This window comes from Vigna radiata, chromosome 5, assembly GCF_000741045.1.
Source record: "Vigna radiata var. radiata cultivar VC1973A chromosome 5, Vradiata_ver6, whole genome shotgun sequence".
Taxonomy (NCBI): domain Eukaryota; kingdom Viridiplantae; phylum Streptophyta; class Magnoliopsida; order Fabales; family Fabaceae; genus Vigna; species Vigna radiata.
Window position 1 is genome coordinate 21,640,683 of NC_028355.1, and position 17,903 is coordinate 21,658,585.

Sequence of the window (17,903 nt, forward strand, 5' to 3'; positions counted from 1 at the left end):
GTAGGAAAATTAATTTATTTGTGCCATACACGTCCAGATATCACCTATGCAGTGAATGTTGTTAGCCAATTTATGCATGACCCACGAAAGCTTCATATGGATGCTGTTGAAAGAATTTTGAGATATTTGAAGTNTGCTCCTGGAAAANNAATTTTGTTNTCAAATAATGGAAACTTAAAGGTAGAAGGGTACACTGACACAGATTGGGCAGGTTCAAAAGATGATAGAAGATCTACCTCTGGATACTTTACTTTTGTAGGAGGGAATCTTGTAACTTGGAGGAGTAAAAAACAACCTGTAGTAGCAAGATCTAGTACTGAAGCATAATTCAGAGGCATGGCACTAGGTGTATGTGAACTTCTGTGGATTAAAAATGTGTTATCAGATTTGGGATTTAAACCGAATGAAGCTATGAGTTTGTACTGTGACAATACTTCGGCTATTGCAATTGCTCATAATCCTGTTCAACATGATAGAACAAAGCATGTGGAGATTGATAGACATTTCATCAAAGAGAATATTGAAGCTGAAATAATTTCCTTTCCTTTTATAAGATCAGAGTTACAGTTGGCTGATGTTCTCACCAAAGGAGTGTCAAGAAGATTGTATGATGAGTCTCTATTCAAGTTGGGAATGTGTGATATCCATGCACCAACTTGAGCGGGGGTGTTAAGATATGCTAAATATTCTATTAAAGGATATTAGGCAATCAAATATTGTGTTAGTTATAATTTAGATATTATTTTAATTTGTGCAGATTTGTGCACCTGTCATTTCTTTAATAGATGAAGAATTATATATGTATATATATGGTACTCTACTCTTTGAAATAATACATCAGAATTAAACCTTTTATTAGAGATATCCTGGGAAACATTCCTTTGGATTAGGAAAGGTATTGGAGAATGATCAAAGGGTTAGGAAAAATCTACTCGTGACGAAACTTTCATGAGGAAAATCCTACTCATATAAACCCTACTTAAAAGCACACGTTGGTGATAGAATGTAAAAATCATTTCAAAACATATAATTAAGAGTATATATATAGAACAAAAAATAAATGTATTTTTCTTAACAATATAACAAATGTTAATAGCTATGTCATATATTATATATTAAGAACATACACGTTAACGGGTTTATAAAAAAGTTGGTATAGATGTTGGTATTTCTAAGTTTTATGAAAAATAATCTATTAAACAAGATTTAATATTTATAAAAGGATTTCACTGTCTTCCCAGTAAATACTATAAAATAGCAATAGAGTATTTTAATTATAAATGATAAATCATACTATTATATAAGTAACACTGGAATACTTTTCTTTACCCAATTATAAGTTTCTTCAAATATAAATAATTAGGATAAAGATTAAATTTTATACATGTTTTTAATCAAGGAGTATGAAAACTTCAGGTTAAATTATAGTGTTTGTTTTCTTTATCGTCACTCTTATTTAACTTGATGTGGGATTGCTATATGAACAATTTATATTTATTATATAAATTCACAGTATTTATCATCATATATATTTCTTTAATATTATTATTCAAATATTTTTATTAACAAAAATAATTTAAATGTTTTAATGACAAGACTTACTAATTAAATAACATTAACAACACATCACTTAACTACTAATAGAGTGAAGTTTAACTAGATGATATAATTGAAATTGAGTCTTTATACAATAGATTTCACAAGCTTGAGTCCCTTGAGCTTAGATTAAATATGCTTTAGTATTAACTGTACAATTTTCTATTATATATGATTGAGTATTTCTGAATCACATTAGTATTGATCTTATTTTAGGACCAAATATAAAACACAACTAAATAAAATTTTTTACATCTAAACAAGTTAGTTCACAGTGTGACTATCACTAATTGGTCTGATCGATTACCCTCAGTTTATAAAAATTATTGACATATTTATTACTATGTAACTTAGCAAAAATATAACGAAACACTAATTAAATTAAAGGAGATAAATGGGTCAATGAATCCATTTTCAAGTCTATACGTAATAAATTATATTATAACCAGCGCAACTATAAAAAATAAATAATATTTTTTTTTAATTACATTCAATATTCCACTAGCTTTGAGCGTCAGTTATTCATCTTATCGTGAATGAAAATTAATTAAGTGGAGAATGAATACTTTGAAATGGCAAATTTGAAGAAATTCCTGGAGTTAAAGCTTTACACAGTACTTCTTCAACTTTGGAAGATCAGACTCAATCAACAATTTACTAAAAATGATACCCGGATATTGCATGAACCCTAATACTACTAGGACACTCATGAACCCTAAAAGTGAAGGTGGTGAACATAATAATAGGCGTATTAGGAAACTAGAACAAAAGGGGATCAAACTCAGTAACTGCATTCATGAACTCCTCGTCTGATTCCAAAGCACTCATTGTGTGTGGCGAAAGGCAAATCTCCAAATCAATGCTTCCTCCTCCTTCACGCCCTGGGTATGAAGACACCTTCCCATCTAGTTTGTTTGCAGAACCACTTCTAGCAGCCACCGCTTTCCCCATTCCAAATTCACATCCATACATATTGAACCTGGGCGAACTACCCATCACCAAGCTGTACTGTCCAAAGTAACGACGCATTTGAATTATGAAAGGAGAATCTAACCACCCTTCCAGAAATTTTAGCACCACTCTATCATTAAGTTCTGTAACAGCCACATGCAACTTCCATGCTGCCCATCCTATACCATTCTCAAGTAATTCCTTTGTTGTCGCTTCTGCACTCACTAAATGAAGGCAGTTTCCAAAGTATTCTTCTGCCACAGGCGGCTTCATTCTTGATCGACTGTTTGCGGCTAATCTAAAAGTTGTTTTCTGGTCATACGGTGGGGAGCGCGCACGAGTTATGGATCTCCAAACAAGTGCTGATAATGACTGGAGGGCAGAGATTAGATTATGATTTGGCCTTTGCTTTCAGTTTGGCAATTGATTCTGCTGAAAAGTGGAAAAATCTCTCTCTCTCTCAGCAAGGGTGTTTTAGAATTAATGGGTGGTCCGATAGCGGATAGAAGCATCTCTAACGCTCTAATACCATATTAAGAAATGGACTTTAAGCTTAACTCAACTCCACAAAATCGGATTGTAAGGTAAGGTTTGCAGCCCACTTATATATTATAAATTGGTCTTATTTCTAGTCGATTTGAGACTTCCAACACACCTCTTTCACACCGAGGTATAGACATATCGAGCGTGAAAATATAATTAATGCGTAGTCCAATAGCGGTCGATAGCGAATGAAACAGAATGCGACATAAACCTCGCTAGAAATAAATATTAAATCACAAAAATAAATAGTATAATAAAAATATTTAAATAGAGTTTTGATCTAACTTAAAACAATAAAATAATTATATATATATATTATTCTTTTAATGTAACTTTTTCGAAATGTAGATTACACATTAAGTATTATTACAAATATTAAATTTAAATTATTAAAATAATTATAATAAAAGAATATTTTGATATATATTAAGAAGTGAATTTAAAGTTTAATTATCTCACAAATTAACTTATAAAGTGAAATTTGCATTCACTTATATAGTATGAAATCTTTTTGTCTCTAAGATGTTTAATACATCATTTTCACTTCGAGTTACATACATTTCAAGTATGAATTAAAAGATTATCAGACAAAATAATATGTCGGAAATGTAATAATATGATTGTCATTTCATGCACCAATCTTTTCGATCACAATTTTTCTTTTTTCAATTTGGTAGTTGATCTTATCAGGATCTTGAGTGTGAATCTACTCAAGGGAGAGATCCACTTCCAAAAGACTTTCCAATGCTAAAGTCAGTAAGAGAGTCTAGATCTTTAATGAATGTAGTAGTGAGTATGAGTAATTACTGAGTGAATATTCATTGAAAAATACTAAAATGAACAGGAACCATGATACCAAATTACTTTTATTAATTATAATTTGTGAATATTTTTCCAATAAAAATAGGTTTGGATGTTATAAACGAAACGACCTAATACATCTTGATAGAGAATACTATTTAGTATGTCTATTAAATAGGAATAATTATATTTCTCTCTTATTCATTATCATTGAGTTAATCAAATATATATATATATATATATATATATATATATATATATATATATATATATATATATATATATAATTGTAAAAAGTTATTACTATTTATTGAAAAATTAATTCTTTCCTTCTTATATGAATTTGTATTCTATTACAAGAGATCATGTTGTTTGGACATATATGTAATTACAAAAATTATTAATATTACCGATGGATATATATCTGTTGGTAAATTTTCATTATCGACGGATTTATCGATGAATTTTTATTTTTTTAATCGACAGTCAAAAGTTTTCGGTAAATCTGTCGGTAAGTGACATACATATTATCGACGAATTTGCCGATGATTCTTGACCGTCAGTAATGTGTATGTCACTTATCGAAGGATTTACTAAAGGCTCATGTCCGTCGGTAAAATGTATGTCATTTACCGACAAATTTACTGAAGGCTTATGACCGTCGATAAAAAGAGCAAGAATTTTCCCACCCATTATTTCAACTACCGACTTTACCGGCAGATTTACCAAAGGCTCATGTCCGTTGGTAAAAAGAGCAGGAATTTTTCCACCCAAATTTTGCCTCCAGTGCCAATATATGTGGCAAACATCATGCTCATTTCTCCTTCTCATTTTTCCTTACGATCTGAGTATCATACTTCTTCCCACTAGCAGTGCCACCCTCCAATGTTTGGTCTTTGGAACTTCTTGCCACCGCTACTCATTTCTTCTTCTCATTTTTTCTTACCATCTTGTAGTCTCATCATTGTTCCTCTCCACCATCGCGGGCTTGCCACTGTTGTAACACACCACTATTTGCTTTTCAACCTTTTTGACAATCATAACTTTTCCTACGAGCCGTTGTAGAGTTGATCTGTGCGATTAGGAACATCACCGGTCCTAATAACATCTTCTTTCTTTTACAGATTTGAGAATTACAGAGAAACTCTCCATGATTCCCTATGATTTTAACTATCGAAAATAAATTTGTTGTTTGATTGTTTGGAAATGAGTTGGTTATTGGCGTGATGCTTTTTTGGTGGCAGAGTTCATGAAAACGAAAAAAAAAATGAGGGAAGAAGATGAACCCGGTCATGATATTTACCGACGACCAAAAGCCTTCGGTAATTATCGACGAACTTTTTCTTCGATAATTATCGATGAATTTTTCTTTCGATAATTATTGACAGTCAAAAGTCTTCGGTAATTACCGAAGGATGAGAAGTCCGTCTATAAGATTTACCGGCAACATTTTTACCAATAATCTTTTACCTGTCAGTAAACCATCAATAAAATACAATTATCGATGGATTTTATACATTACCCACAGATTATGATCGTCAATAATATCAACTATTCATGTAATCACCAACAAAAAGCATATTTTCTTTGTAATTTAAAAATTTTCTTCTATCACATTTTTATCATCCAGAATATTTCAACGTTCTTATTCTTATTATTTTTCATGATTTCAAACCTTTCTTTGGGTGTAGCATGACAAAGTCGTAGTGTTGTTATTTAAACTTATTTTTAAAAACCAATAATATATATGCATAATTGGACTATATGATACGCAAGTGAAAAGTGTAACCCTAAAAAAATAAAATCGAACATAAACAATACAAATGACCTTATTATTTTTTACTAAAAATATCATGCTAAAATTGTCTAAAACTATAAGTCATCTTAGTTATTTATATAATTTTATTTTTACAGTTATTAACTTTTAGAGGTAACTGTATTAAATATATATATATATATATATATATATATATATATATATATATATATATATGATTTATTAATTTATAGGACTTTTTCTTATTAGATACATATCAGGTTATAAAAAATTTCCTATTAAAAATAAAATTAACTTTAAATCTAAAGGTATTTTAATAATTTTAAAATTTAATTTAAAATAAAAAATAAAAGATAGTTATCTATTGTGTAATTATTATTTTTATTATATATTTTTTAAGAGATAGTTATTTTTTAAAATAAAAAAAATAAAATAAAATAAAAGGTAATTATTTTTTAAAATAAAAAATAAAATAAAAGATGATAACTATTCATACATATTTTATTTATTTTTTATTTTAAATTAAATTTTTAAATTATTAAAATGACCTTAATGTTTTTTATATAACCAAAAAAAATTAGTAAACATATATATATATATATATATATATATATATATATATATATATATATATATATATATATATATATATATATAAGTTTTTTAGACAATGTTTTGGTTTATCATTTTATAATGTCTTAATTTTATCAGTTATAAATTTCTAAAAATAGAATATTACACATTTTGTAATTATAAGAAAAATTATAAAATTATTAAAAAGAAAATTTTCCATAGTTATCATTATTTACAATATTACAAATAATTAGTATTGTTTTCATGATAATATATATAATTCTAGCTTGTAATTTTATTTTTGACAGCGCGGTGCTAAGAATGATTTTTGTCAGCATTTCAAAATGTACAGAATAATTTGGTATTTATAGGATGATAGGAGAGTGATAATAAATTTTCGACTTTTGGTAGCCTTTGGAAACACAACACAAAACATTGACGCTTGGTGTGTGATCAGAAAAGAAGTTGGAAGTTATTAACGAACAAGTGGCATTGGCTGAGAAGTACTTTGGAAACTGAATTCATAGACTAAATGCAGGAACAACGACGAGAGGGAATTGCTTGAGAATGGTCTGGCAGCATGGAATTTAAAATATTTTTAATAAATCCTGAAATAAGTTTTGTTTGTTTGATTCACAAAATGTTTTCTTTTTAAAAGAATACTTAATTTTAAATTTTAAATCATAAATGAAAACATTTTAGTGCGGTTAAAATTTCAAAACCTAAATATTACTTTAATGTCAGCCTCTCAACGAACAACTCCACAAGACAACAGAACCACCTATTACCGGGACCACACTGGACTAGAATGCACACAGAGAGTATCGAGTGGAGAAGAAAGGAAGTAACTGACTAACAATTGGGAGTAACCGACTAACCCGATATTTGGGAGGTGTAGGAAGAACACCTCATGGCCTACATTATATCTCTCTCTACATGTGACTATGAAAAGAAAAGGTTAAGATAATGTATGGATGGTATATCTCTCTCACACAAACTCTCTATTTCTCTCCTTCAGCATGGCTCTCTTTTCTTCTTCGGAAACTAGAACAAAAGGGGATCAAACTCAGTAACTGCATTCATGAACTCTTCGTCTGATTCCAAAGCACTCATTGTGTGTGGCAAAAGGCAAATGTCCAAATCAATGCTTCCTCCTCCTTCACGCCCTGGGTATGACAACACCTTCCCATCAAGTTTGTTTGCAGAACCACTTCTAGAAGCCACCGCTTTCCCCATTCCAAATTCACATCCATACATATTGAACCTCGGCGAACCAACCACCAACAAGCTGTACGGGTCAATGAAACGACCCATTTGAATTGTGAAAGGAGAATTTAACCACCCTTCCATAGATTCTAGCACCACTCTATCGTTAAGGTCTGTAACAGCCACATGCAACTTCCGTGCTGCCCATCCTATACCATTCTTAAGTAATTCCTTTGTTGTCGCTTCTGCACTCACTACATGAAGGCAGTTTCCAAAGTATTCTTCTGCCAAAGGCGGCTTCATTCTTGATCGACAGTCTGCGGCTAATCTGAAAGTTGTTTTCTGGTCAGAAGGTGGGGAGCGCGCACGAGTTATGGATCTCCAAACCAGTGCTGATAATGACTGGAAGGAAGAGATTACTGTGGTATTGGATTCTGAGTTGGCCTTTGCTTTCAGTTTCGCAATAGACTCTGCTGAAAATTGGAAAATTCTACACCTCATGAGGGGTTTTTCAGATCTCTCTATAAACTCGTCATGCTCTTTGTAAGGAAGAGAGATCGGTGGTCTACAATTATTTGGAAACCAACGATCGTGAATGGGTTGGCGTGAGATGGGAACATCGTATGCATGGTTTTCAGATTGAGATTGTGCTTGAAAGATCTGAGACCACGTATTGAAGAAATTCCAATACGAAATGCCATCAGCAACAGCGTGATTCATGGAACAACCTATGCTAACACCGTCCACTAGTTCAGTGACTTGGATGGACAACAGCGGCATGGTGTGATGGTCATGGTTGAGTGGTTTGGGGTGGTCAAAGAATGATTGAACAATGGGTGGGACGTCACGGGGGGAGAGAATATCAGCTATAGTGATATCCAGAGTTGCATGAATGAATCTAGCTCCATCACTGTTGTTGCAATGAATAGAAACAGTATAAGAGGGAGGGTTTTGGGTTTTGTGGGTGAGAAGGCGACCAGACAAAGGATAAAAATGGGAGAGGGTAAGAGAAAGAGAGGTTTTTAGCTTCTCCAACAGATTTTGTTTGAAATTATGTTCATGAATAAGGGTCGCAGGTTTCTTGAAGAGAAGACACCCCTTCATATAGTTTGTATACAACATAGCAATATCCCAATGAGCTAAATTGCAGATTTTGTTGGAGGATCGAGGCTTCACAAAGCATTCTGAAATGCGTCGAATGGCGGGGGTACTCATTTTCGACTCTTTCTCTTTCTTTTGCTGAGTTCTGAAACATGACATACTATACTCTCTTATAGATGGGACCGTGCCACCCGTGTCCACCCACGGGTTATTTATTTTATGGAAAATGATATTTTAACATCATTTTTCGACACTATTTTAACATTGACACCTGTGATCAAAGTTTGTTCTTTTAATTTGAAATCGTCCAACCACATTTTGATACGTGTGCAGTGTCAAGATGGTGTCAAAAAATGATGTTAAAATATCATTTTCTTTATTTTATTTTAGGAAAATGATATTTCAACATTATTTTTTTACACCATTTTGACACTGTACACGTGTCAAAATGTGATTGGAGGATTTCAAATTAAAAAAGTTGAGACAGGATATATTTGGAAGAAAAAAGCCAAAGTTTGTTTTTTTAATGGAAAATAACATTTTGACACCAATTTTTTGACACCATTTTGACACTGTACACGTGTCAAAATGTGGTTGGACGATTTCAAATTAAAAAAAATCTTTGATTTTTTTCTTCCAAATATGTCCTTGTTTCAGCTTTTTTAATTTGAAATTGTCCAATCACATTTTGATACGTGTGCAGTGTCAAAATAGTGTCAAAAATTGGTGTCAAAATATCATTTTCCTTTTTTAATTTGAAATCGTCCAATCACATTTTGACACGTGTGTAGTGTCAAAATGGTATCAAAAAATTGTGTTAAAATATCATTTTCCTTTATTTTATTTGTTTGAGTTGTTATCAATAAAATATTTAAGTAGGTATTTTAAGTGATATGACAATAGCTTATATTTTAAATATAATATATGAAATTGATATACAATTTATATCATAGTATAATGCTGTTAATTGATTTTACAAAATATTCAATTTAAAAAATTTATATGAAAAAAAAAATCATAATTTACATATGAAAATTTAATAAAATAGTGAAATTATTATTTAATGAAATGTAATGAAAAGGTTACGATAGATATTATAAAAAATGATAAGGTAATTGATAGATGTTTGACATTTAATTTCATTTGGTATTTAATTTTTTTAGCGAGAGTTAAAAATTATGTTATTGTTGTAAATGTTTAATCTGTGTAATATGACAATAATTTTAATTCTGTATATAATAAATAATATTGATATTATCTGATTAAGTTTTACAAAATAATTAGTTAAAAGAATTATATGAAATTTTAAAAATTATAATTAGGTTGAGATTATGGTATACTGTTTTAAAATTTTATATTAGCATAATAAATATTTGGGTTTACATGTTTTTAAGTGGATTATTCACTTTTATTGTCTTCCTTTTACTTACTCAGTTGTATAATTAGTTTATTTATGTTACTTAGTTATCTTGCCGAATTATCCTTACTACTCGATAATATTGTTAAGTTATCCATTCTACTTAATTGTGTTGCAGAATTGTCTACTCTTATCGACTGTTTAATCGAGTTCTCCACTCTACTTGGTTGTCTTAGCGAGTTTTTCATTTTAGTTGGTTATTCTGTCGAGTTTTTTCAACATGTTTCAACCATTTAAAAGTCATTAATTTATTAACTTAAACACATTTCCAACTTATTTTACAACATTTTCACCAATATAAACTTTTTTTTTCACATAAACTATTTTACAAAGGATCAAAATAGTTAAATAGTTAAAACATGGTGTTTCTTTTTGCCAAATTCCTATGGATACAACATTACCCAGTATGCTTGCTGGTATATATTTTGTTGTAAACTACACGTGAACCTTGCTCCATGCTCTAATTGCACATTCTCTTCGTATCAACACCTCCAATTCGTAGAATCTCTCTTTCATCAACCCTAAAAGGGGAAAAACACTATTGATGAATATTAAAGCCCAAGGAAAAGGAGGGAACTTACCGACAAACCAAACAACCTTTAAGGATCTCTCCTAATCGCTCCGAGTACAAAATGAAATATGAAGATAAGAGAATTTTCAAAACCTCGTGTGAAACATGTTTAAATAAGTTATTTTTTTTATGTTGGCAACACTTAGCAGTATATTTACACTACTGAGCACCATCAATTAAAACACAAAAATAACTCTCTTTCAAACCACCATTTATACACGCAACTACCAAAGATGTTGGTTGTATATTCATCTAATCCAATAGATTATCTTTTTTGGGGTCTTTGTACTTACAGACAACTATAAAAAATGTTGGTCTACATTCATCTAATCTAAAGGATTATCTTTTTTTGGAATCTTTGTACTTACACAACATCGTTAATTTTTGTTTCCTCAAAACCCTCGAATCAACATCACATTCACCTTTTAGTGTTTGAAATTCAATATTTCCAAGCTTTATATCAATGTCTCCCTCCGCAATTTTCAAAAAATTGTTTAACCATTCCTTTTACCACCTTTAGTTAGATCATCACACCACTTGCCTTGTACTTTCACCTCTTTAATTTTGTCTCCATCTAATCAAGGATTGAAAATACCTAGAGTTTGTATCCCCTTATTCTACCCGTCTAGCTCTTGATTTTTGTTTCAAAATTTAATCCATTTTATATTCAACAGTCTAAATTGACTAAGCAAAATCATTTTTCATATTTCTTATCTTCTCTTTCAGAGACACCATACGATTTGGCTTTATTGTGTATGGGTTCCACATCCTTTTGATTTCGCTATTAAAACCTTTAACATTGATCCAAACATCCAATGTACTAAAAGGCTTTGGTCCCCAGTCAACTATTGTAGCTTTTAGCACTAAAGCACAATGGTCTGATAGTTATCTATGTTGAATATGTTGTTTACAACCAGGCCATTTCTCCAACCACTCATGGGATATTAGGATTCTATCTACCCAGTCTATCTGTATTATAAATTCCACATCGACTAAAAATAGATTAATTTTTAATATATAAGTAGAATCCAGACTCTACCTTACAAATTAGTTTTATGAAATTGAATTAACCTTAAAATTCACTTCTAACATACTTATGTTTCTTATGAACATAACATTCCAGCGTTTTCCTTATTTATTAATTCCTTCAAGTACCTCCTGTTTCTTCAACTTAGTATCTCTTTCTTCCAACTCCTTTATCTTTCTCAAAACACACTCCTCCTTTCCCCAAAAACGTAACTTGTTCCCAAAGTCTAACCGTCTCTTCAGCTCCGTAATTAAGCCAAAACAACCTATTATCAGATATATAGAGTTACATATAGTATGGAGTTTCGAATAATACTTATGATATAATATGTAAACAATATTTTTAACATAATAATCTTAAATCTAGTTTACAATTTACTAAATCTGATTCTTATCCGAACAAGGATATAAAATATTTAATCGTAAAATCATGCGTATGATATGAAATTTTTGTTCAGAATATTTATATTATTTACTATTTTTTATAAAGTTAAATTATCAAATAAAAATTATTTTTATACAATATTAATAAACGTGATACTAACACATAAGATAATAATAAAAATTACTCGAACATATACATCATTTACAAAGATAAAATATTAATGTTTATACCACTTAATTAAAAAATAAAAAAAATCAAATTAAATATAACAAAATAAATTACTAATTAAGTTTTTTTTTTAATTTATTAAATTTGTATTATTCTCTTACTATTTGAATAAAAACACACGAAAAAATTATAATGAACTTAATAAATAAGGTAAATATCATTTTATATTTTAAAATCAATATAAAAGAAGTTTTCTCGCTTATGAAGGTAAATATGTTAAAATTCGCAAGTAATTCAAAATATCGTAATAATTAAAAGGATTATGATATTTAGACAATATTTTTTTGACAACATTTGAACATTGATTACGTGTCAATCTGTGATTGGTCAAAAATTATTCCACAATAATGTTTATGATTATTAGTATTGATAGTAGAGTAATTTTTGACCAATCACAGTTTGACACGTAATCAATGTTCAAATATTGTCAAAAAAATGTTGTCTAAATATCATTATCCCAATTAAAAATTATATAATTTGAGATATTTTCATACTAATTAAATGATGTCAGTAGCGTGGAGACAATGGTTGACATGACAACGAAACATTATGTAAAAATCTAAAGAAAATACAAACTGTTTAAATTTAAGTTGAATCTATAACTCTAATTATTTATTTTCAATATTAATTCTTTAATTTAAAAATAAAAAAATTATAATTGAAATCTATTATGATTTCTTATGATCCAGATAATTAAAATAATGAAAATAAATTTAAGGACTGCAGCAAGACTTTAATATTTAAATTATTTATGGTAAAAAAATTAAGTCAATCATTCAAATGCCTCCCGTGGGAATATAAAGATTATGTTAGACGACGGCTAAATTGTTTTTAGATTCATTTTTAATTATAAAAATATCTTTTAATAGGTGAAAGGGTTGTCTGTAAGGGTGTGTTCACTTGAGGGTGACAGGAGGTGATTGGGGGAGAGTGATTGAATGGATTTGAGGATAATTTTTTTTTGCTGTTTATTTGAGTGAATTTGGTGGTAAACGAGAGTGAATTTTGAAAAAAAAAATTGTGAGAATTGGTGAAGGATTTAGTTTATATGACAGATTAAAAAAATTTATTTCAAAATTCACTTTCGTTTACCTCCAAATTCACCCAAATAAACAGCAAAAAAAATTACCCTCAAATTCACTCAATCACTCTCCCCCAATCACCTCCTATCACCCTCAAGTGAACACACCCTAAAAGATCCCTCTATTTTGAAATGAGGCAAAAACTTGATCTTGGAGATATCTGCAACACCAATCTTGACCGTGTGCGAGTATCTGCAGAATGGGTACTCCTGTCCTACGACGCATTTCGGAGTGTTTTGTGAAGCCTCACCGCTCCAACCACTTCTCCCATCAAATCTGTAATTTAACACCTTGGGATATTGCCATGTTGTCTGTGCACTATATTCAGAAGGGTCTACTCTTCAAGAAGCCTGCAATCCTGCTTCATCAAAACGATTTCATACAAAATCTGTTGGAGAAGCTCAAGCACTCTCTTTCTCTCACCCTCTCCCATTTCTATCCATTGTCCGGTCGCCTTGTCACTCACAAAACCCAAAACCCTCCCTCTTATATTGTTTCTGTTGATTGCAACAGCGGTGATGGAGCTAGATTCATTCATGCAACTCTGGATATCACTATAGCTGATATCCTCTCCCCCCTTGATGTCCCACCACTTGTTCAATCATTCTTTGACCACCACAAAGCAGTTAACCATGACGGTCACTCCATGCCGCTGCTGTCTATCCAAGTCACTGAACTTGTGGACGGTGTTTTCATAGGTTGTTCCATGAACCATGTTATTGGCGATGGAACTTCTTATTGGGATTTCTTCAATTCATGGTCTCAGATCTTTCAAGCACAATCTCAATCTGAAAACCTTGAATACGATGTTCCCATCTCACGCCAACCAATTCACAATCGTTGGTTTCCAAATAATTGTAGACCACCGATATCTCTTCCTTTCAAACATCATGACGAGTTTATAGAGAGATCTGAAAAACCCCTTCTCCTGAGAGAGAGATTTTTCCGCTTTTCAGCAGAGTCTATTGCGAAACTGAAAGCAAAGGCCAACTCAGAATCCAATACCACAACAATATCTTCCTTCCAGTCATTATCAGCACTTGTTTGGAGGTCCATAACTCGTGCGCGCTCCATACCGTCTGACCAAAAAACAACTTGCAGATTAGCCGCAAGCACTCGACCAAGAATGGAGCCGCCTCTGCCTGAAGAATACTTTGGAAACTGCCTTCATGCAGTGAGTGCAGAAACGACAACAGGGGAATTGGTTGAGAATGATCTAGGATGGGCGGCATGGAAGTTGCATGTGGCTGTTAAAAACCTCAACGATAGAGTGGTGTTGCAGTATCTCCGAGAGTGGTTAGATTCTCCTGTGATATATCAAATGGGTCGTTTCTTTGAACCATATTGTGTGATGATGGGTAGCTCCCCGAGGTTCAATATGTATGGGAGTGAATTTGGAATGGGGAAAGCGGTGGCTACTAGAAGTGGCTATGCAAATAAATTTGATGGGAAAGTGTCATCATACCCAGGCCGTGAAGGAGGAGGAAGCATTGATTTGGAAGTTTGCCTTTTCTCACATACAATGAGTGCCTTGGAATCAGACAAGGAATTCATGGATGCAGTTTCTGACTTCAACCCCCTGCTGTTCTAGTTTGCTACATGTAGTGATACAAGGACATCTTTTAATTAATGTAATATGGATTGAATTTTATTAATAGAGAGAAGTTATTATTGAAAACATCTGTTAAATTTATCTCTTGTTTTCACCAAACATAAAAGTGTAAATAGAACAATACTTGATATAAGATCGTAAAGGAGAGATGAATAGAACCAACGTAGATATGGCAGAGAAAGAGCACCGAAACAGACAGAATCCAAATTCTAGAGAGAATCCAACAGAGTCACGAGAAGAAGTTTTTAGCACAACTTGCAAAAAATCATTTCTCGTGAACTCCTGCGGTTTCTGCTCCCTTTTTACTTCTGTGACTTCTCCGTCCTAACTTTCACCGTCTCCAAAGTGGTCATGGATTAAATTATTCAAAATTCACTCTAAATCTAATATGGATTAAAAAAATAGATTATATTTAAAATCTAATTCATTTTATCTAAATTAATAGATTTGAAATCTTCTCGTTAGATTAAATTTAAACAGTATCCACTTAGATTAGATAGAATAAAATTAATTTAATATATTTCACTCTTAGGTTAATTAGACAATAGTTAAGTTAATTAAAGTTGATCTAAATTCAAGTCCATTTGTGTCGATTTGAGTCTAGATTACTTAGTTTCACTTAGTTCTAGGTCATCTCATTTTAATATCGATCAGAGTTCACTTGAGTTAATTTGGAGTTAAATTGATTTGATTTAGGTTTACGTCAACTCAGTTTTACCTAGGTCTAGGTCGACTCTGTTCGACCTATGGAATGGATCGTCTTGGAATAACTATGGACTTAGGATAATTCATTGAAATTTGATAAGGACTAGCTTGTCTAGACCTTTGACTTAGGTCAACTTGTCTCGACCTTCAATCGGGTTCAACTCGTCCAAGCCTTCGACTCAGGCCAATTTGTTAAGATCTTCAACATGGACTGACTCATCTTAACCTTTGGTCGGAGCCAACAACATGACCTTCAATCTGAGATGACTCGGCTCAATCTATGGCCGCATGTGAATAGGCTCAACCTTTAATCACCTGAGGGTGACTCGACTTAACCTTTAATTCAAGTCAACATTGCTCGACCTCCAGTCTAGTTGACTTAGCTCAACCCTCGACCTAGACCAACTCATATTGACCTTCATACTAGACCAACTCATCTTAATTCTTTAGTCCAAACCCGTTTGACTCGATCTTTGTTCGAGGTAATTTGGCTCGACCTTTAGTTCGAACTAACTTGCCTCGATATTCAGTTGGAATAGATTCTCCTCAACCTTCAATCATGACTAACTTGACTCAATTTTCGACCAAGTCAGACTTAACTTGAGTTTCATCCCAAGTCAACTTGACTCGACCTTTATCTAGGCTAACTCATCTTGATTTTTTGACTTAAATCGACTCATTTTGACCTATATGTTGAGTCGACTCATCTTGATCATTTAATCTAGGCCAACTTGGTCCGACCTTCAACCTATTGACCCAAATTAATTTGGTTAGTTTGAGTCAACTCAGCTCGAGTTGACTTGTGTCGATTTTTAATTTGGGGTTAAATTATCTCGACATCTAACCTTAGTCGATTTGGTTTGATTTTTAAGTCGAGACAAAGTCTTCATTGACTCAATCAACTCATGATGACCATGGGCTTGTGATGACTTAACTTCTTATTTAATCTTCAGAACTCTTTAGTATTTTCTTGTTTATCTTAATTAAATATACAAAATAATCATTCATATAATTTGTATAATTTATTCCTAATACAAATACAAACATATGAATTCATTAAAGTAAAAATCACCTAATTTTGAAAATAGTGTGTGATTTTCCATAATCGATATAAAAAGTGAGTGTAAATAGTGTCACCAACTACCAACCTCGCTGGAGCAAATTGGAGCTCCACCGCGGACCTGCAGCAAAAACGCAACATTTTTCTTCCGTGCCACCTGCCAAACAACTCGTCGAGAACGTAACCTCTTTAAACTCTGAGGAAGAAAAGAGTGAAAGTTGTTAATCCTCTTATGGAAGTCTTGGAAGAAAACGCTTATTTTTGGATTTGAATGAAGAAGTTGTGCATGATGGAGATGGTAGGAAAATGTTTATGTTATTCTGGAAAGATGTTTGTTTTTCTTTTTAATTTCTGAAAGATTTTTTGAAATAATCCATTCCCAAATGTTCTATAATCATAGGTTTTCATTGATAATTTTGTGTACAGGAGCAACGCCCAAGTTGGTTCTTTGATGTATGCAGCTCTTGGATACTTTTTCCAAATGTTATGCTTTATACCTTATCTTTGTTTTTTATAATTAATGTCAAAATTGTATTGTCCATATTGTTGAGATGTTGACCCAATTTTTTATTGAAAATTGAGGAACAACATTATAATTAAAATGATAATAAATTATTTCAAACTTTTTATAACAGTCGCCACTATAATCATAATTAGTTTAAAAGGAAAGATTTTTTATTTTAAATCTCACATAAAAATCCAATACTTTTATGTTTCCTATTTCTGGTACACAACAAAAACTTCTTTTAACAGTATAAAAAGATTTCTTTATACTAATAATTATATCAAAAAATTATTTTTTTTTCCTTAAAAGTTTTTATAATTCTAAATTATATTATTTAATATAATTCTAAATTATTATTAAAATTTATTATATTATTTAATATATTTGTTTTAGATTATTTATTTCAGTTTAATTATGATATAAAAATTATATTTATAAAAATATATACATCTCAATTTATTTATTAATATTTAAACTATAACATAATTAAATATTGTAAAGTGAGTAAAAATGTATTTTAAGTAAATTCAAATCGAGCTTATTGCAGTTAGTAGAGAAGTTGAGATCATTGTGCAAAACTTGAGTTCAGGGTATTGAGCTCCACAAAACTAGAAGAATATTGTAATTACGTACAAAATTACAAAATAATAAAAACAGACACATTTAAACAAAAGTACAGATATCTTTCAATAAATTGTTTAAAAACATATCTTTAAAACAAAGAAGATATCTTTTTTAAAAGACAGTTTCACATATTTTTATAT

At 31.2% G+C, this 17,903-nt stretch overlaps 2 protein-coding genes across 2 annotated transcripts; one reads left to right on the forward strand and one right to left on the reverse strand.

Annotated features, from left to right (window-relative positions):
• Window positions 1-6,974: 6,974 nt before the first annotated feature.
• On the reverse strand, window positions 6,975-8,855 carry LOC106761338 (uncharacterized acetyltransferase At3g50280-like). The gene has a single exon (XM_014644878.2). It carries the CDS (start codon window positions 8,705-8,707, stop codon window positions 7,286-7,288), a length of 1,422 nt encoding a protein of 473 aa, XP_014500364.1. The 5' UTR covers window positions 8,708-8,855; the 3' UTR covers window positions 6,975-7,285.
• A 4,420-nt stretch (window positions 8,856-13,275) lies between these two features.
• LOC106761145 (uncharacterized acetyltransferase At3g50280-like) lies at window positions 13,276-15,096 on the forward strand. Its single transcript, XM_014644660.2, has one exon. It carries the CDS (start codon window positions 13,457-13,459, stop codon window positions 14,846-14,848), a length of 1,392 nt encoding a protein of 463 aa, XP_014500146.1. The 5' UTR covers window positions 13,276-13,456; the 3' UTR covers window positions 14,849-15,096.
• The last annotated feature ends 2,807 nt before the right edge of the window (window positions 15,097-17,903 follow it).